Source organism: Dendrobates tinctorius, unplaced genomic scaffold (assembly GCF_039654945.1).
Source record: "Dendrobates tinctorius isolate UK_male_01 unplaced genomic scaffold, ASM3965494v1 ptg000180l, whole genome shotgun sequence".
NCBI classification, from domain to species: domain Eukaryota; kingdom Metazoa; phylum Chordata; class Amphibia; order Anura; family Dendrobatidae; genus Dendrobates; species Dendrobates tinctorius.
In genome coordinates, this window is record NW_027361847.1 from 363094 (window position 1) to 384753 (window position 21660).

Here is a 21660-nt window from a genome sequence, read left to right on the forward strand (position 1 = left end):
GTGAGCACTTTGAACCTTCAAGTGCTTCACAGAAGTTTATAACGTAGAGCCGTGAAAATAAGAAATCCATTTTTTTTCCACAAAAATGATCTTTTCGCCCCCAAATTTTTATTTTTACAAGGGTAACAGGAGAAATCATACCCCCACAGTTATTCGATTTGTCCTGAGTACACTGATACCCCATATGTGGGGGGGGAACCACTGTTTGGGCGCATGGGAGAGCTCGGAAGGGAAGGAGTGCCATTTTGGAATGCAGACTTTGATGGAATGGTCTGCGGGCATCATGTTGCGTTTGCAGAGCCCCTGATGGGCCTAAACAGTGGAAACCCCCCACAAGTGACCCCATTTTGGAAATTAGACCCCCTAAGGAACTTATCTAGATGTGTGGTGAGCACTTTGAACACCCAAGCGCGTCACAGAAGTTTATAAACGCAGAGCCGTGAAAATAAAAAGTTTTTTATTTCCACAAAAGTGATTTTTTAGACCCCAATTTTTAGACCCCCAAAGATGGTAAATAGTGGAAACCCCTCAATTCTTGCTCCAACCCTAACCCCAACACACCCCTAACCCTAATCCCAACCCTAATCCTAATTCTAACCCTAAACCTAGTTCGCCCTAACCCTAGCCCAACCCTTAGCCCAACCCTAACCCTTAGCCCAACCCTAACCCTTAGCCCAACCCTAACCCTTAGCCCAACCCTAACCCTTAGCCCAACCCTAACCCTTAGCCCAACCCTAACCCTTAGCCCAACCCTAACCCTTAGCCCAACCCTAACCCTTAGCCCAACCCTAACCCTTAGCCCAACCCTAACCCTTAGCCCAACCCTAACCCTTAGCCCAACCCTAACCCTTAGCCCAACCCTAACCCTTAACCCTAGCCTAGCCCTAACCCTAGCCTAACCCTAACCCTAGCCTAACCCTAACCCTAGCCTAACCCTAACCCGAGCCTAACCCTAACCCGAGCCTAACCCTAACCCTTATGGAAAACTGAAAAAAAAAATATTTTTTTTATTTCATTATGTGTGCCTATATAAGGGGGTGATAAACGGGGGGGTTATGTACTATTTTTGTTATTTTGATCACTATGATCGTTTATCATAGTGATCAAAATAATGAATGTAATCTGCCAGCCGGAGCCAGCAGATTCCCGGCGGGCGCACTGCGCATGCGCCCGCCATTTTCAAGATGGCGGCGCCCATCGGATGACGCCGGCGGGCGCGGGACCACCGGGAGGGGACGGAGGACAAGGGAGAGGTACCGGGAGGGGACCGGGGGGATCGGGGACCCTATTTCTCTATCCTCTGATGTGCGATCACATCAGAGGAAAGAGAAATTAAATGTAAAATCGCGGCTGCTTTTTTTTTTTTTTTGCGGTCGCCGTTATAGGGTTAATAACGGCGATCGCAAAAGCGGGGGTCGGTAAAAACCGACCGATTCATGTTCTCTGGGGTCTCGGCTACCCCTGGCAGCCGAGACCCCGGAGAAAATCCGACACTGGGGGGCGCTATTCACTTAAATCACAGCGCCGTGAATTAACGGCGCTGTGGTTTAAGTACCCTTAATTACCGCCGTTAAAAGGCGTATCGGCGGTCGTTAAGGGGTTAAGTAGAAAGGAATGTAGTAAATCCCTATATAGGGAGGAAATGACCCCTTTTGTAGTCCCAGTCCCACACACATATTCCAACACAATGTCCCCCTGGATTTTAAGGTGGTCACCCCTGTTCTGAGCTGTATATGCGTGCCTCATCTGCGCTTATTGAAAACCCCCCGAAGCGCTAAGTCCAAATTCCGATTGTACCTGAGAAAAGGCCTTCAGCCCCTGCTGATCTAGTATCTGTAAAACAGACCGTTATCCCTTTGGCCATAAACTCCGATAAATTGTTATTATACCATATCGGTGAAAACCTGGTCAAACAGGTGAACCCACAAATTTGTTTGATTCTCCCCCATAATTTATATATCAGAAATAATGTAGGGTGTGTTTTCCCAAGTGCCCCAGGGAGCCATCTTCTAAACATTGCACCACAGGACATCTATTAGTCAGTTTCCCCATTATACGCTGTATCACGCTGGAGGTCGCCTCATGCGCCCAGCCCTTTAGATGCTGGCACTGGGCCGCAAGAAAATATATTTCAGGATTAGGCAAAGCCAAACCCCCGTCCTCCTTGGGGCGCTGAAGTGACTCCAACCTAATACAAGGATACTGTTTCCCCCACACCAAACTTCTAAACAAAGAGTTAATTTGCTTAAACTTCCCTTGAGGTATCCAAATGGGTGCATTGTGGAGGACATACAGTATTTTGGGCATCAGAATCATTTTAATGAGGTTAGCTCGGCCCACCACCGACAGCTGCAGTTTAGTCCAAGCTCCCACCTTTGCCCTAAGAATCCCCAGAGGAGGGGTCAGAAATTTATGCAAATAATCTTTAACCGGCAGAGAAATCCATATCCCCAAATACTTTAAATTGATCAGATACTTTAAGCCTGCCCCCATTCGCAGCGCCACCCAAACCATCCCCTGCGTTATCTACCTTAAAATTGATTTACTCCAGTTAATCACCAGCCCCGACAAAGATCCAAACCCCTCAATAACCTGTATAGCATTTCCCAAAGATGCGTGTGGAGCACTCAGAAATAGCGAGATACCGTCCGCATAGAGCGCTGTCTTTTCTTCTATAACCCCGTATTTAAACCCGGAAACCTCTGCTGACTGTCGAATTTTGGCGGCCAACGGTTCCACAGCCAAAGCAAACAGAAAAGGGGAGAGTGGACACCCCTGCCTCATCCCTCTATGTAAATCTATAGTGTGATGCAGCACCCCATTCACCCTAATTTCTATCAGCTTTATTGTGTGATGTGACAAGTCCGACACCGGGAAGAGGAAATCCAGAATAGGAGAGAAGGATTCTTTACTGTAACAGCAGGGATTCTGTGGAGCTCTCTGCCCGGAGTTGTTGTCATGGGGATTCCCTATAAGAGCTGTAGAGGGGCCGGGATGTCTGTCCGGAGTGTAATAATATTCCGGGTTATGGCCCCAGATTACTGGAGACGGTTATTGATCCCGGGACTTCTACTGATTGTCAGATCTCGAGTCGGGAAGGAATTCTTCTCCCTTAGTGTCTCTCTCCATACACAGGATTGCACAATAGTGAGGAAGACACCGGGGGACTGTGTGACTCCCATCATCCATCTCCAGGAGTCAAGAGGGCGGAGCCCGGGCCCCATCACAGAGCCTCCCCCGCACTCCCCGATACATGAGAGGAACAAGAAGATCCTGGAGCTCATCAACAAGATGATCGAGCTGCTGAGCGGCGAGGTGACTGTTGGGACATTATACAGGACAGCACTGGAGGATTCTGGGTGATGAGGAGAGGTGACTGCTGGGACATTATACAGGACGGCACTGGAGGATTCTGGGTGAAGGGCGGAGAGGTGACTGCTGGGACATTATACAGGACGGCACTGGAGGATTCTGGGTGATGAGGAGAGGTGACTGCTGGGACATTATACAGGACGGCACTGGAGGATTTTGGGTGATGAGGAGAGGTGACTGCTGGGACATTATACAGGACGGCACTGGAGGATTTTGGGTGATGAGCGGAGAGGTGACTGCTGGGACTTTATACAGGACGGCACTGGAGGATTCTGGGTGATGACCGGAGAGGTGACTGCTGGGACATTATACAGTACAGCACTGGAGGATTCTGGGTGATGACTGGAGAGGAGACTGCTGGGACATTATACAGGATGGCACTGGAGGATTCTGAGTGATGAGCGGAGAGGTGACTGCTGGAACATTATACAGGACGTCACTGGAGGATTCTGGGTGATGACCGGAGAGGAGACTGCTGGGACATTATACAGGACGGCACTGGAGGATTCTGGGTGATGACCGGAGTGGTGACTGCTGGGACATTTTACAGGACGGCACTGGAGGATTGTGGGTGATCATGGTGTCGTTGTTGTCAGGTTCCTATAAGGTGTCAGGACGTCGCTGTCTATCTCTCCATGGAGGAGTGGGAGTATCTAGAAGGACACCAGGATCGGTACCAGGCCGTGATGATGGAGGAGCTCCGGCCTCTTACACCACGAGGTGAGCAGCGAGGCTCCTTGTTGGCTCCGGTGGATGTGATGACGTCTCTCCGGCGTCCTCCTATAATAGATGAGTTTTCTCCAGACTTGCTCTGGTTTTCTCTACATTTCCTCCGTCTGACAACAGCTTTCATTTCCCTGATTATTTTCTTCTGATCTGTGAGTCGCGGTTTCTCCGTTGTCGTCTCGTCTTCATCAGTCTTGAGTCTTCGTTCTTGGCGGCTTCTTTCAGAATCTTTCGCCTTTCTTAGAGCATCGGGCCACATTTTGTCTGCAGATGTCTCATCCTTCTGTCCTTTCTCTCTGTGAGTTCTTTCCGTCCCTAAGTCTGTCGTGGATTGTTACTCAGCAGAGTCGGGGTTAATGTACGGGTGATTTTCCCCCTAATCCGCTGTCGCTCGTCCATCGCTTAGAATCGGTGCAGGCTCAATGTCGTCATCAGTTTTGGTCGGCGTCCGGCTCCTCCCTCTTGGCTGACACTTGTGTCACCTTCCTTGGACTCCTCCTTCATTCTCTCCTTCTTTGTGACAAATCACTCTCCGTTCTGTGCACAAAGTCCTTGATAAATATCGGCACAGGACCGTCCCTCAGACCTCGAGACACAAGTCGCTGTCCTGACATAAAGATGGAACGTGGTGGAGCCGATCACCCGTCAGAGTCTGACATGGAGGCTTTCCAGCAGTTCTCCGGCCCTGCGTCTATTCACCACTCACTCTGCAGGCGTAGAAGCACAGATCTTTCCGTAGTGGAGGAGAAGGTCAGATCACCGCTCTGGGGACTAGGGCACCCAACCACATAAAGGGAACCTGCCATGTAAAATAACATTAACCTTCAGACATGGGGTTAACCTTCAGGTTAATAATGGTTTGATCTTGCCCGGCCCCTGCACCGAGAGCCCCTCTGCCAGGAGGAAATTAACGTTATTCCCCCGGCAGCGATCGACTTCCAGCCATAGAGGTGCAGCTTCAGTGACCCCCTCAGTATACAGTGAGCACTGACTGACAGCCGGCTCTAATGGTGACCTCTAATGCTGAGCCGGCTGTCAGTGCCGGGGGCACGGTAACTGCCGCCTCTCTCTATACACTGAGCGATGACTGTAGCTGCGCCTGCTGAAACTCTGACTGGAAGGTGAACACTGCCAGGTGGAATAAGGTTCATTTCCTCCCAGCAGCGGGGCTCTCAGTGCTGACACCGAGCAGGTTCAAAATGCTGTTAACTTGCAGATTAACCCCGTATCTGCAGGCTATTAGCATTATTATATGACAGGTTCCCTTTAAAAGGCACTGTCAGGATGTCGGCAGCATTGAAGTGGTTAAACATCAGCAATCTGAGCTCACTCCACAGACGTGCACCTGGCATCCTTCATGTACACGGGGAGCCAAGGAGAGATTGTCTGGTCAGATTCCACAGAAAAGCCCCATAATTCTTCTCCACGGTATTCATGGTGGAAAAAGATGCGAGGTGAAATGCCGAGAGACAAACAAAACCCTATATTAAGCGTCACCAATCTAACCCAAGAAGAGGTGTGAAATCGGCTAAATAAGATTAAAATAGATAAATCTCCGGGTCCGGATGGCATACACCCACGAGTGCTAAGAGAACTAAGTAATGTAATAGACAAGCCATTATTTCTTATTTTTAGGGACTGTATAGTGACGGGGTCTGTTCCACAGGACTGGCGAATAGCAAATGTGGTACCAATATTCTAAAAGGGCTCTAAAAGTGACGTGGAAATTATAGGCCAGTAAGTCTAACCTCTATTGTTGGTAAAATATTTCAAGGGTTTCTGAGGGATGTTATTCTGGATGATCTCAGTGAGAATAACTGTGTATCTCCATATCAGCATGGCTTTATGAGGAATCGCTCCTGTCAGTCCAATCTAATCAGCTTTTATGAAGAGGTAAGCTATAGACTGGACCAAGGTCAGTCATTGGACGTGGTATATCTCGATTTTTTCAAAGCGTTTGATACCGTGCCACACGAGGTTGGTACACAAAATGGGAATGCTGGGTCTGGGGGAAAATGTGTGTAAATGGCTAAGTAAGTGGCTGAGTGATAGAAAGCAGAGGGTGGTTATAAATGGTATATTCTCTAACTGGGTCGCTGTGACCAGTGGAGACCGCAGGGGTCGGTGTTGGGACATATTCTCTTCAACATATTAATGATCTGGTAGAAGGTTTACACAGTAAAATATCGATATTTGCAGATGATACAAAACTATGTAAAGTGTTATGAATGGGTCACCGAAGAGGAGAGCAGGCCCAGGCTAAGCCACAGAAAACCAGAGAGGTTGGTAACTAAGCGGATTGCAGACCCCTGATCCTATCCACACAACTAGCAGACGTGGAGCGTGCCTACGATGATCCTAGACGCCTCGGCACAGCCGGAGAGCTAACTAAGCCTAAAGCAAGAAAGGAGAAATCTAAACTGCCCCAGAGGAGACCCCAAAGGAATAGGTAGCCCCCAAACATATATTGTCGGTGAGACAAGATGAAAACACATACGCAGGCAGGAAAATAGACTGAGCAAATGATGGGGCCCACACTGACTAGACAGGAAAGGAAAGACTGTCTGCAATCACGCAAAAAACCCTGCAAAAAAGTCCAACTTGTCTCATTCACAAAAACATTGAAGTCGCATGACTTCGCCCCCACTATATGAGCACTCTGGTATATTCTGGAAGCAGAGCAGAAAGAGAACAATCTAACAGGGGACAAAAACAAACTGGCACAAGCAGTAACATATGGGCGGTGATTCAGCACAGCCCCAGCCGGATCTGACTGACCCGCACAAAGCAAATATAGACAAAACCAGATCAAATTCAAACAGAATAGCAAATGAACCACTTAGCTGAACCATGCAGGGACAGAGCAGGAGACATCAGACCTCAGAGGGCACAGGAAGAAAATCACCAGCAGGGATAGAGGGAGTCGGCTGTCTTAAATCCCAATCTGAAACCCCAGATCTCCAATCGTCATCCTTATTATCAGGTGGCAAGCCTCTGTCAATCAGATCAGCTCTATTACCTCCAGTAACCACCAGAGGGAGCCCAGAAAGAGAACTCGCAACCCCTCTGTCAATCTGACCAGCTCCATTACCTTCAGTAATAACCAGAGGGAGGTGTTATGATTGAGTCACCGAGGAGGAAAACAACAACATAAGCTCAGCCCAGAAAATCAGAGAGGTTGGAAACTAGCGGATTGCAGACCCCTGATCCTATCACACAACTAGCAGTAGCCGTGGAGTGTTCCTACGGTGATCCTAGACACCTTGTCACAGCCGGAGATCTACACAAGCCTAAAGAGAGAAAAGGGAAAAACTGACTACCCCAGAGCAGACCCCAAAGCAATAGGCAGCCCCCAACATATGACGGTGAAGCAAGATGAAAACACTAACAGATAGAAAGATAGGTTGAGCAAACGATGGGGCCCAGGCTAACTAAAAAGGACAGGACAGAAAAACTGCTGTCTGCAATCCAAGAAAACCCTGCTAAAAATATTACCAACACAACGGATAAGCAAAAAGGACCCTGAAGTCACTAGACTTCAAACCCAATATCAGCACTCAGAATATTCTGAAAGCAGAGCAAAAGAGAACACTGATCAAGGAAAAAGAATCCAGCACACCCCCGGCCGGGGATGGCTGAACTCCAAAACAAGGTAAACAAAACCAAAACTAATAAGTTCAATAGCAGAGCAAAAACTTATCTTTGGGAAGCAGGAATCAGACTGGTCTCCAAGAATCCAGCAGAGAAATCACCAGCGACTCAGAAGGGCGTCGGCTGCCTTATATCCACTCTGAAGTTCCTGTTACCCAGTCACAATCCACCTGATCAGGTGTTTGGTTTCTTTCATCCAAATCAGCCTCACTACCTTCCTTCACCAGAAGAGGGAGATCCTCGGACACAAAGGATGAATGAACAGATGAGCTCACAACAGGGAGGCCAGAAAGCAAATTCACAACAGTAAAGCAGTCAATACAAGAGAAGATGGTATTCTATACAAATGGATCTGGATCAGTTGGAATCTTGGGCTGAAAGGTGGAAGATGCGGTTTAACAATGATAAATGTAAGGTTATACACATGGGAAGAAGGAATCAATATCACCATTACACACTGAATGGGAAACCACTGGGTAAATCTGACATGGAGAAGGACTTGGGGATCCTAGTTAATGATAAACTTACCTGGAGCAGCCAGTGCCAGGCAGCGGCTGCCAAGGCAAACAGGATCATGGGGTGCATTAAAAGAGGTCTGGATACACATGATGAGAGCATTATACTGCCTCTGTACAAATCTCTGGTTAGACCGCACATGGAATACTTTTGGGCTGAAAGTCCCCCTCTCAGCTTATATTCGAGTCATATACTGGGGGTCGGCGGGGGTGTCATGGATTATACTGACCCCCCTGGTGTGGTTTCTGCAGCCCCCTCGCTTCTCCATGGTCTCTTTTCCTTCCTTCAGCGGTCACATGGTACCGCTCATTAAACTCATGAATATGTGCATATTCATGAGTTTAATGAGCGGTACCACGTGACCGCTGAAGGGAACCTGTGGGAGAACGGGACTGCAGAGACCGCGCCAGGGTAAGTATAGGCTATATTCACCTGTCCCCGGTCCATCGGTGCTTGCTGCTGTCTGATGTGTCCTCTTGTCAGTGACATTCAGACAGCAGAGGGCGCGGTGACGTGGTTAGTGCGTGCCGTGCCCTCTGCTGCCTGAACGTCACTGACAGATGACGTGGCAGATAGCGGCGAGCAGCGATGGACGCAGTACAGGTGAGTGTCTCAGGTGCCGCACCCAGCGACGGAGAGGTGAGTGTGTCCCTTTTTTTTTTTTTTTTTTTTTTATTTGCAGCGGCGGCGGCGGCATCATGTATGGAGCAGTATATGGGGGCATAATGTATGGAGCATCTTATGGAGCAGCATATGGGGGCATGATGTATGGAGCATCTTATGGAGCAGCATATGAGGGCATAATGTATGGAGCATCTTATGAAGCAGCATATGGGGGCATAATGTATGGAGCATCTTATGGGGGCAGCATATGGGGCCATAACCTTTATGGGGCATATTATTCTAGGGAGCATCTTATGGGGCGGCTATTAACTTTTCTGCAGCATTATATGGGGTGTATTTTGTATGGAGCATCTTATGGGGCCATCATGAATTGTATGGAGGATTATATTGGGCTCCTGATTTCAATATGGCTATTCAAAAACATTTATCTTACTGATGTCTCAATTAATTTTATTTTATTGGTATCCATTTTTATTTTTGAAACTTACCAGTAGCTGCTGCATTTTCCACCCTAGGCTTATACTCGAGTCAATAAGTTTTCCCTGTTTTTTGTGGCAAAATTAGGGGGGGTCGGCTTATACTCGGGTCAGCTTATACTTGAGTATATACGGTATCTCTCCGAGGATCTGTTTATACCAAGGAAGGTGACGGTCGCAAGGGGGCATTCTCTGCATCTGCAGGAGAGAAGGTTTTCCCACCAACATAGAAGAGGAATCTTTACTATTAGGGAAGTGAGAATCTGGAATTCCTTGCCTGAGGAGGTGGTGATGGCGACCTCAGTCGAGGGGTTTGAGAGGCCTGGATGTCTTCCTGGAGCGTAACAATATTGTTTCTTACAGTGATTAGGTTCTTTAGAAGGACGTAGATCTGGGGATTTATTCTGATGGAATATAGGCTGAACTAGATGGACAAATGTTTTTTTTCAGCCTTGCTAACTATGTAACTATGTTAACCTTGTGCCAAAAAAACAGCAACCATGGCTTCTTCTAAGTAGCTGCCTAGCACTGAAAATGGTGGAGGCCCACAAAGCAGGAGAAGGCTATAAGAAGATAGCAAAGCGTTTTCAAGTTGCTCTTCCCTCAGTTTGAAATGTATTTAAGAAATTGCAGTTACCAGGAACAGTGTAGAGGTGTTTATGGAGAGTTAGGTTGGGGTCACACTGCGTTATGGCAGTCCGTTAGATGGACTGCGGTGTAACGCAGTCCGTTATCGCTGCTATTGACCCCCGTTATGTGGCGTTCGCGATGTGCCGTCATTCACTGATGGAGCCTCGGACGCGGGCTGCAGTGTCTGAGGCTCCGTCACCGCTCGCACAGATGAATCATCAGCGCTAGCGGTGTAGCATAACACATCGCGTTATGCTATAGCGTTAACGCAGCCCTTCAACGCTATGCGTTCAACGGGCTTTAACGCAATGTGAACCTGGCTTTATGTCGCTGTTGCTTGGTGTTTCGCTTGTGTGCATAGCCCCCATCCAGTCCTATTTTGTTTACCGTCCAAATCCCTCCAGTGTCTCCCTCTATTTTCTGTGACTGCATATTTTGTATATTTTCATATGCATGACATTATACCTGAGCAAGACTCGAAGAAGTCGAACCCGGCACTGAAATCTCACCTCCTGAGATTTTGGTGCCGAGATCTCCATCTGCGCATGCGCCGCCCCTGAGTCAACAGCACAGGAAACCATGGAACTGCCGGGGCTCTGGCCTTCCACAAAATGTCGGCAGAGCCCCGGCAGCACCGGAGACCCCCGCAGCAGCAACGGACAGCAGAGCCGGACACCCCCATAGGACCGTCGGCACTGGACACCGCAGCAGCACCAGACACCCGCATCGGTGCTTCGCACATCGGAACAACCCCTCATCCCAGCCAGTGGCCTGTAGCATCACGCCATTCCTGCCTCCAGCAGCGACATTCCTGCCTCCAGCAGCGACCCTGGGTCCCCGCTTCACCGCAGCCACCACTCCCTGTAAGCAATAAAACGAATGGAGAAGCACCACCATTTTATTAAAAAAAAAAAAATTTCCTATTTTCCTCCTCAAAATTTGGGGTGCGTCTTATAATCCAAAAAATACGCTAATTGTGATCGGTTCCTATATTACAGAAATGAATAGTTACTGCTGCTATAAGTTCTGACGGTGAGAAATGGGTTGTAGAGGCTCTGGGGGACACCCCAGCTGCCTGATCTTTAAGTAACTTGATCGTACCTGTAAATCTACAGTATGTCTAAGTTGAAAGTGAACATCAAGATTTGGTCTTGGCCAGACACCCTGGTGTTAAAGCCACCACAGATGGGAATTTGGAGTTTCAGATAGCTAAGATCATGGATTCTCGCTTTGTTCAGCAGTCTCTTCAGTATCTGATACACTGGAAGGGTTACGGTCCTGATGAGAGGTTGTGGATTCCAGCATCTGACTTTACATGTGGTTAGGTTGATCCGGTCCTTTCACAGGGCACACCCTGATAAATCCGGTCCTGAGTTTCCGGAGGTCCCTCTTAGAAGCGTGGTACTGTCACGGGGTTTACCGCGCCAAAGAGGGGCCAGAAGTCCACAGTGTCTGATTTCACATAGTCCTGCTCTGAATAGAAGCACGTCTTCCTCATATTAAACGGTGCAGGTTTCTTTCAGCAGTGCAGGGGTTAAACGTTTCAGCTTGGAGTCTCTGAAGCTTCCCGCATGGAGGATCTCAGCTGTTCAGTATTAGCCACTCCCCTCGCCTATACATTCTTGGCACTGGCAATCTGGATTGCCAGTGTTAAGTCTTGGACTTCCTCATGAGGTTAGGATTTGGTGTTTAGGAGAGTTGTTCTGTGACTGTTGCTTGGTGTTTCGGTTGTGTGTATATTCCCCATCATCTTTTATTTATCTTCCATATCTCTACGATGTTCCCCTCTTTGTCTGTGAGTGCATATATTGTGTGTTTTGTATTTTAATTTATTCCTGCAAGTCCGTCCTTATTTGGTTTTTGTATATACCTACAGTATTCCTCCCCACTTCCCTGGGAGGGGATAGATAAGGGCTGATTCAGAAGTTCAGCAAGGTATGTGGCCCCGGCGTCTTCACCATCAGAAGTAACCTGGGGAGCAGCGATAGCTAGGGTGCCTATCATTAGGGACAGGGAAGGAGCCCCTGGCCCTGTGTTTTCTGACAACTAAATTGTGACAAAAAGCTACAGAATTTGGGGAAAAGAACATCTCAGTCAAAAATTAAGCATGGGGGGTGGATGAATCATGCTTTGGTGTTGTGTTGCAGCCAATGGCACGGGGAACGTTTCATGGTTAGAGGGAAGAATGGATTCAATGAATCTTCAACAAATTCTTGATGCAAACATAACACCTTCTGTAAAAAAAAAAAAAAAAGCAGAAGGTGAAAAGAGGAAGAGGATGGCTTCTACTAATGGATAATGATTAGTGATGAGCGCGTATACTTGTTTCTTGGGTTTTCCCGGGCATGCTCGAGTGTCCAAGTATTTTGACGTGCTCGGAGATTTAGTTTGTGTCGAAGCAGCTGCATGATTTGCGGCTCCTAGACAGCATGAATACATGTGGGGATTCCCTAACAAACAGGCATTCCTCACATGTATTCAGGCCGTCCAGCAGCCATAGATCATGCAGCTGTGTCGACAAAAACTAAATCTCCAAGAACGCCAAAATACTCGGAGAACACCCGAGCATGCTCGGGAAAACCCGAGCAACGACTATACTCGCTCATCACTAATGATCCTATTGCAAAGAAAAAGGGGAGGCAAAAAAGCGCAATAGGGTCTTATCCACGTTACACAGAGTAGATACACCAAGAAAATTGCTCACCTGGTGAGGATGAGATACAAGCATGTAGAGATGGCGGCTGCTGCAGATCCACAGGTCGATCCACGACCTGATGGTCATATGTTCGGTAGGAATTTGTGGAATAACTCCGGGCTGCCGTAAGGATAAACTCCAGGATTATGCCAAGGGTTCAGAGTAGTTTATTCAGCGCGTTTCGGGGTTCCTATGTCCCCTTCGTCAGGAAATACCATATGATATATGTGGTATTTCCTGTAGAAGGGGACATAGGAACCCCCGACATGCGATGAATAAACCTCAAGAGGCACAAGATGAAGGCTTTACAATGGCCCTCACAGTCCCCTGATCTGAACATCATTGAAAATCTGTGACGAGGCCTCAATATAGCAGAGGATGCAAGACGCCCGAGGAATCTCACAGAACTGGAGGAATTCTCCAAGGAAGAATGGAGGAAAATCCCTCAATTCAAAAGAATTGAAAGACTCTCGTCTGACTACAAAAGTCGTTTACAAGCTGTGATACTTGCATAAGAATTTTTGTTTTTCGCTCCCCTTCTTTCCAGAGCCATAACTTTTTTATTTTTCAGTCTATATGGCCATGTGAGGGCTTATTTTTTGCTGGACGAGTTGTACTTTTAAACGACATCATTGGTTTTACCATGTCCTTTACTCGAAAACAGGAAAAAAAATTCCAAGCGCTGTGAAATTTCAAAAAAAGGGCAATCCCACACTTGTTTTTTGTTTGGCTTTTTTTGCCAGGTTCACTAGATGCTAAATGTAACCTGCCATTATGATTCTCCATGTCATTACGAGATCATAGACACCAAACATCACTATGTTCTCTTTTATCTAAGTGGTGAAAAAAAATTCCAAAGTTTGCTTTAAAAAAAAAAAAAAATTGCGCAATTTTCTGAGACCTGTAGCGTCTCCATTTTTCGTGATCTGGGGTCAGGTGAGGGCTTATTTTTTGCGTGCCGGGCTGACGTTTTTAATGATGCCACTTTTGTGCAAATACATTCTTTTGATCGACCCTTATTGCATTTTATTGCAATGTCGTGGCGCCCAAAAAAACGTAATTCTGGCGTTTTGAATTTTTTTCTCACTACTCCTTTTAGCGATTGGGGTAATTCTTTTTTTATTGATCGGGCGATTCTGAATACCTAATATGTGTAATGTGGGATTTTTTGTTTGTTTTATTTTGATTGGGGCGAAAGAGGGGTGATTTTAACTTTTAGGTTTTTTTTATTTTTAAACTTTATTTTTTTTTGTACTTTTGGCACGCTTCAATAGCCTTCATAGGAGGCTAAAAGCTTGCAAAATCCGATCGGCTCTGCTACATATGGGCGATGAGCAGATCGCCCATATGTAGCAGATTTACTGCTGTGCTTTGAGCAGCGGGCAGTGCTCAAAGCGATCTGCCTGGAACAACCATAGAGATCTCTATGCGTCGCCGACCCCCGATCACGTGACGGGGGTCAGCGATGAGCTCACTTCCGGCCCGGCGGCCAGAAGTGCCATTTAAATGCCCGCTGTCAGCTTTAACAGCGGAATTTAACTAGTTAATAGGCTCGGGCAGACAGCGATTCCGCTCGCGTCTATAGCGGGCACATGTCAGCTGTTCATAACAGCTGACATGCCGCAGCTTTGAGGTGGGCTCACCGCCGGAGCCCACCTCAAAGCAAGGGATCCTTACCGATGACATACTATTCAGTCATCGGAAAGGAAGGGGTTAATTTTAGGCCTTTCAGATATTATTTAGGCTGAGTTCACACGTGGCGTTTTTTTCGCGTTTCCGCGGCGGTTTTAACCGCGCAATTTTGCCGCGAAAAATAAGCATCCCATGCATTCCTATGGGATTCCGCAATGCTGTGCTAATGCTGCGGTTTTTACCGCGGCGGAATCGCTTCGCGGTAAAAACCGCAGCACGCTCATTAATTTTGCGGAATCGCGGCGATCCCGCACCCATAGGAATGCATTGTTCCGCTTACTTCCCGCATGTGGCGACGTCTTCGCGAATTACCGCGAGACATCGCAATCCCGCGAGAACTGACGTCATCGCGGGCATTTTCGCAAAGGATTACTGGGAACGGCTGCGCGGGACGTCGGAAGGTAAGAATAACACCATTTTTTATTTTTTTTTGCATTTTATCTTTTACTACTGATGCCGCATAGGCGGCCTCAGTAGTAAAAAGTTGGTCACACTAGTCAAACACTATGTTTGACGAGTGTGACCAACCTGTCAATCAGTTCTCCAAGCGATGCTACAGATCGCTTGGAAAACGCTAGCATTTTGCAAGCTAAATACGCTTGCAAAATGCTAGTTTTTCCGCGGGAATTTAAAATGCGATTCTCACGTGGAATGGAATTCCGGAATTCTAGCGGTAATTTCTGCAAGAGTTCCGGTACGTGTGCACTTAGCCTTAATCTTCAACTTGCTTAACTGTCCACAATAACATTAATTTTGTACAGGGTGCCCAAACTTTTATTAGCCATTGTATTCTGTCACTGTGCATTTCCTACAGATGGACTCATGGAAAGAAATCCACCAGAGAGATGTCCCCGTCCTCTGCATCCCCAGGACTGTCCAGAGGAGAATCACACCATCCCGGAGGATCATCAGGTAGTTGACACTGAAGCCCCCACAACATCTGACCATGAAGTGATGGGACCTGAGCTCATCTTACATTTTTCATTGTAGGGTGAAGATCTGATTGATATTAAGGTTGAGGTTATACATGGAGCCCAAGAGGCGATCACAATATGGGCCGATCAGAAGGGTGAGGAGGGAAGACTGTCATGTCTGTTCTGTGGTCACCAACTACTACTCCGATCATCTCATCATCACATGACACAATCTATTCCGTCACTGTGTGTTTCCTACAGATGGATCCAGGAGGAGAAATCCACCAGAGAGATGTCCCCGTCCTCTATATCCCCAGGACTGTCCAGAGGAGAATCACAACATCCCGGAGGATCATCAGATAGATGGTGCTGAGCTCTGGACCGGATCTGTATATGGGGAGACATTTCAGCCATGTGTGAGTGTGGGGAAGGAGGAGAATCCAGTAGATGTTTCTACAGGTATGTAATAATGACCGGCGTGTGATGATGATGACTGGTGTGTGATATCGTGTAAAAGTCTCCGGTGTAGTGAGGCTTTGTCCGCTGTCCACATCACAGCAGAAACGTCCGGTGATGGCGTGGCTGCTCCAGTAAAGAGTCTGGCAGTGCACCGATGAATAATGGGGCCGTCTTCACATCTTAATGATTTAGAAAGCACTCTTTTAATTCTCCTTATGATACCTTTTTTAATATTCCATCCTTTACTTAACATTTTTTCTTACACAAGTCCCGTGCTGCCATATAAATGACCTGAGCTTGTGATTCAGACAGAACCTCTGCTGGAAGGTTCCCGATATTGAGGCAGATGGAGGCACTTTGGACGTCCTAAGATCCGATGTCTATTTTTTATGCTTATATAAAAGCACAGTCGACCAGTGTTGTGCACCTCTGAAAAGAAGCACACCACCAAACAGAGTCCAAACTAACTGCTGCCTCATAGTGAATGGATCTCTCGGGGATGTCATCTGAATCACATATTTTGTAGGTTTAAATGGAAACCCCGATGTAAGTGCTCAGCGTGGAGCATCGCAGGATAAATGCCATCCAAAATGTTCTGTACCCCAAATTGCCACCGATAAAAGCTTCTACTCAACCCACAAAAAACAAGTCCCCACTCAGGTTCCTAATTTGTTAACAGAAATATTGGAGGTGTCCACATTACTGGTAGCACAAAGGCTCTGGAAAAGTGACATGGCTCCCACCAAAAGAAATCCAGCAAAATCTGCGCTTCCAAATACCTCTGCTCCTGAGCCCCATAGTGTGCCTAAACCACAGTTAGTATCCACATGTTTGGCATTACTGTAGTGAGGAGAGCCCACTTAATTTACAGGGTACATATCTCCAGAATCACGAGCTGTGCATAATGTATGAGTGCTACAATGTACTGGGCATCACAGCGTACTAGACAGTACAACATACTGGGTACTACAGTTTACGGGCACTACAGTGTACCGAGTACTAGAATGTACGGGCACTACAGTGTACGTTCACTATAATGTACCGAGTACTAGAATGTACGGACACTACAATGGCATATTTTCATTTAGCAACATCCATTGCTGCTTTTTTCCGGAAAACACCCATGGAGTCAAAATCGTCACTACACCTGTAGATAAATTCTCAAAGGGTAATAATTTCTAAAATGGGGTCACTTGAGGTGGATTCTCTTCTTCTGCCATTTTGAGGACTCCATATACAGAGCACCAAACTATTCTATGAAAATTTGTTCTCCAAGAGTCAAATAGCGCTTCTTCCCTCCTGAGTCTCGCTATGTGGCTAAGCAGTTCTGTACAGACACCTATGGGGGTATTGCCAAATTCTTTTTTACCTTGTGAAAATGAAAAATTTGGGGCCAAAGCAACTTTTTTGGTGGGGGGATTCGTTTTGTAACTCCTTCAAGACCTTGGAGTTCTTGGTTTTTGCGTTTCCGGTTTTTGTTCCTTTTCTTCACAGAGCCATAACTTTTTTTTTTTTTTTGGTCAATATGTCCATGTGAGGGCTTATTTGCAAGATGAGTTTTACTTTTGAACTACGGTGCATCATTGGTTTTACCATGTTGTGAACTGGGAAAACAATACAAAGTGCGGTGAAATTTAAAAAAAAAAATGTGCAAATCACCAATTGCTTTTTTGGAATTTTTTTTGTTAGCATGTTCCCTAAATGCTAAAACTGACCCGCCACTATGGTTCTCCAGGTCATTACGAGTTTGCGGACACCAAACATGTCTAGGTTCTTTTTTATTTAAATGGTGAAAAAACGGTAATAAGACCTACCGGTAATTGTGTTTCCAGGAATCCATCCTGACAGCACCCTGGGGAGGACGTCCTTCTCATCCGTAGTGGGACAGAAAACGACGAGAGTTTAAAAGGATCCTCCCCCTACCATCCTTCAGTGATTTCACAAAGTAACACATCTGGATGGATGCAAACATAGACTTTATTTAAACCAACATTCTTCATACACATGTTACATCACAGTCGTATGGAAAGTATTATTGGGAAGGATCTAACAGTGCTGTCAGGATGGATTCCTGGAAACACAATTACCGGTAGGTCTAATTAACGTTTCCAGGTCACCACCTGATAGCACCCTGGAGAAGTACCAAAGTATATTGGTCCTAGGGTGGGACTACTGCGTGGAGTACTTATCTCCCAAATGCAAGCTGTGTGGATTCTATGTCTAGTTTATAGTGCTTGGAGAAAGTACTAAGACTGGTCCAAGACGCTGCCCTGCAGATCTGTTCTGCCGAAGCCCCCCCCCCCCCTTTCTGCCCATGATGCTGCCATGGCTCTGGTTGAGTGGGCTCTAAGGTTCCCTAGGGGAATTTGACCCTTTGCTCTGTAGGCTATGCGAATAGTGGATCTAATCCACCTTGCTATTGTCGATTTTGACGCCTTCTTCCCCTTGTTAGGACCTCTGTATTGGACGAAGAGGTTGCTATCCTGCCTCCAGGGTCTGGTTGCGTCCAGATACCCGAGTACAGTTTTCCTTACATCCAAGTTATGGTAGGCTCCTTCCCTGCTATTTTTGGGAGACTGGAAAAAGGAAGGGAGTACTACCTCCTGATTCATGTTGGAGTTTCAGACAATTTTGGGAAGGAAGGTCGGGTCGAGTCTTAAGACTAAGCGGTCACTAAACACCTGTAAGTAGGGATCCCGGGTCGATAAGGCCTGCAGTTCTCCTAACTTCTTGGCTGAGGTGATAGCCACTAAAAAGGCTGTTTTGAAAGAGAGATTGCCCATACTTATCTCTGCCCCTATCTGATATGGCTGCTTGCATAGCATATTGAGAACTAGGTTGAGGTCCCAAGGTGGTATGCTCTTTCTAATTAAAGGTTTAAGTCTCTGTACCGCTCTCGAGAACCGGGCTACCCACGGGTGTGCCGACAGAGCTGAGTCGTAGAACACGCTCAGGGCTGCTATCTGCACTAAGGCCTTTCCTGAACCCTTCCTGCAAGAAGTCAAGTATTTTTGGGATGTCAGGCTGGTCAGTTCCGACTGTGTCCTCTCCACAGAAGCTGCAGAATTTTTTCCAGATTTTATTATATATTGCCGCGGTCACGGGCTTCTTACTTGCTTGTAGGGTAGAGATGACTTTGTCCGATAGACCCCTTGCTTTTAGGATCTGCCGCTCAGGATCCAAGCTGACAGCTGGAAGGCTTTCGGTTTTTGATGTAGGAACGGACCTTGATGGAGGAGATCTTTCCTTCTTGGTAGGAGAACGGGTTCCTCGTCCACCAGCTTTCTGAGTAGGGGAAACCAACTCCTTCTTGGCCAGTAGGGAACTACCAATATGACGCTGGCTCTGTCCTCGCAGATTTTCCTGAGGACTCGTGGAATGAGGGCTAGGGGTGGGAAGGCGTACAACAGGCCCCTGCTCCAGGATTGCAATAGGGCATCTATTCCTGCCGGATTTCCCATGGGGGGTTCAAGGAATAAAAGGTCCTGAGTTTTGCGTTCCCTTTGTCCGCGAACAGGTCTACTGTTGGTTGTCCCCAATGGTCGCACAGGCTGCTGAACACCTCGTTGTTGAGCTCCCAGTCTGTTGCAGTTATCCTTCTGCTGAGGAAGTCCGCGATCTGGTTTCGGGAGCCCTCCAGATGCACGGCCGAGATTGAGAGGACCTCTCTCTCTGCCCATCTGAAAATCTGATCTGATAAGGCCTGGAGTGTTGGATGTCTTGGTCCGCCTTGGTGACGGAGAAAGGACACTGTTGTGGTGTTGTCCGACAGAATTTTGACGTGCTTGTTCTTCACGTGAGACCCGGCAACGAGCAGCACTTTCCAGACCGCATGTAATTCTCTGACGTTGGAGGATCTTCTGCTGTCCTCCGGACTCCATCGCCCCTGGTAGTACCTTCCTGCGACGTGTCCGCCCCAGCCGAATAGACTTGCATCCGTTGTCACTATCACCTCTGGGGTCTGAACCCAAGAGACACCCGTCTTTAGGTTTCTCGTCACGGTCCACCATAGTAGCGATCTTCTGGCCTGGCGGGAAGTGACGTGCTGCCGCCGGCGACGCGCTCCCCGGCCTGCGCCACACGCCTGTGACGCGCGCCCCGGCTTGCGCGTCCTCCTCCGGTGGGGCGGCTTCCCCCGGTCCGTGATGCGCGCCTGTTACTCCCGGTCCGCCTCTCTTCCGGCACGAACTCTCCGGGACAGGCGGGGAAGGCCCTGTAGCTGCCGGTGGACCGCTTGTGGGCTTGGAAGACTCCCCAGAGGCGGCTGCAGTGGTGGCGTCCAGGGTCGAGAGTCCCCGTCAGGAGGAAGCGACCCGGCATCCGGGAGCAGCGCTACACCGGAGTAGCTGAGGGACCCTCTCTCGTGTGTCAGCTGCAGATATATCTCCAGGTAGGAAGGGAAAAGGCTGTGCCCCCCCGATCCTGACCATCTGCAAGGAACTGTCGGATTCTCTCTTCGTTCCTATCCGCAGTGGGACAGGAAAAACGCTGAGGGATGGTAGGGGGAGGATCCTTTTGAATTCTCGTGGTTTCCTGTCCCACTACGGATGAGAAGGACGTCCTCCCCAGGGTGCTGTCAGGTGGTGACCTTGAAAAATATCTGAAGATTAAAAAAAAAAAAAAAAATGGGCTGGGTGAGGGTAGATACGATCTTTTTATCGCCCGTTATTGCATTTTTTATTGCAAAAAAGCGTACCGTATTTTTCCCTTCACCCATGACAGCACCACCTGAGATTGGGATCCGCCCCGCCAGGACAGTAAACTACTGAAACATAAGGGGAGGCACCTCTCCCCCGCTTCAGTTGGGTTCCTGTCCTGGAACGGGATCCCAGTCTGACAGCGGCAGTGCCTGTCATGGATGAAGACCCAGGGCCGGGCCCAAGCGCGGGAAGAGCAGGTTCAGCTTACCTGCAGCGCCGGCCGTCGGCCTGGAAGCGCAGTCCCCGGGGTTCCTCCTGCAGGCCCCGGGTTCGTGCGGGTGCGGTATGGCGACCTCAGTAGTGGGGCTCTCCTCCATGCCTCCCTCCCCCTGCGTGTGCCCGATCCTTCTCCCTGGGCGTCAGGGGAAGCCGGGGGTGGTTTACGGGGTCTGACGTCAGTGGCGCGGTGCACCTTGGGAGTGCGCCCGCTGACGTCACAGATGCGACGGCAACGCGGCGCCGGCCACAGAAGATGAAGAAGCGGTCGCAGGGAGGAGGGGTACCGATCACTCACCGGAGGCACCTACAAAAGGAGAGCAGGGAGCAGGACGGCCAGGTGCTACAATGGGGTCTCAGCAGGAGCGTTCACCGTCTCCATTGTCTCTGCCTCCGTCGCAGACCTCTGCACGCAAACATGGGAGCCGTTCAAGCTGCAAGAGCAGCAGCCAGCCGAGCCATAGATCGAGGGATTCCTCGAGGTCGAGAGAGCGCAGGCCACATGCTCCAACACAGCCTCCGAGTCCGGTATCCGACTTTATGGGTGGTGAGTGATCTCCGAGAATGTTAGACCAATATTAATAGGGTCCTTCTTGTGTTATTTTTTCCTTAGGGAAAAGGCAAAAAAGCTGAGCAAAAGAAATAATAGAGAGTGTGCTATATGCCAGAGCCCCCTAGCAAAAGATTGGCAAAAGGACCTTTGCGCCAGCTGTATCCAGCGGACTATGGCGGAGGAGGTGCCGAGCCTGGCAACTAACCTCAGATCGGACATAAGGTCCAAGGTAGAAGGCTCACTTAAAATATTATTAAAGAAAAACGTAGGAGAGATTCCCCAAGTTCTTCATCAGGCTCTTCTTCGTCTGAATATCAGATCGAACACAGATCCTCCTCCTCCTCGGATAGTGATACGGGGGCAGGCCGTGTTTCCCGGTAGAGGATACAGACGCTCTCCTTAAGGCCACTAGGACAACCATGGGCCTACAGGAGGA

At 48.1% G+C, this 21660-nt stretch overlaps 1 protein-coding gene across 6 annotated transcripts in view; it reads left to right on the forward strand.

Annotated features, from left to right (window-relative positions):
- The window catches only part of LOC141054882 (uncharacterized), a 39991-nt gene that overhangs the window by 11469 nt on the left and 6862 nt on the right, over positions 1-21660 (forward strand). For 2 of the 6 annotated variants that reach the window (XM_073551766.1, XM_073551768.1), the window contains 5 exons: positions 3136-3315; positions 3969-4092; positions 15197-15294; positions 15373-15451; positions 15558-15755. In XM_073551766.1, coding sequence (XP_073407867.1) covers positions 3136-3315; positions 3969-4092; positions 15197-15294; positions 15373-15451; positions 15558-15755 — 679 coding nt within the window. The remainder of the gene's footprint in view (positions 1-3135; positions 3316-3968; positions 4093-15196; positions 15295-15372; positions 15452-15557; positions 15756-21660) is intronic. The other 4 variants (XM_073551772.1, XM_073551770.1, XM_073551767.1 and 1 more) reach the window with 3 other exon arrangements.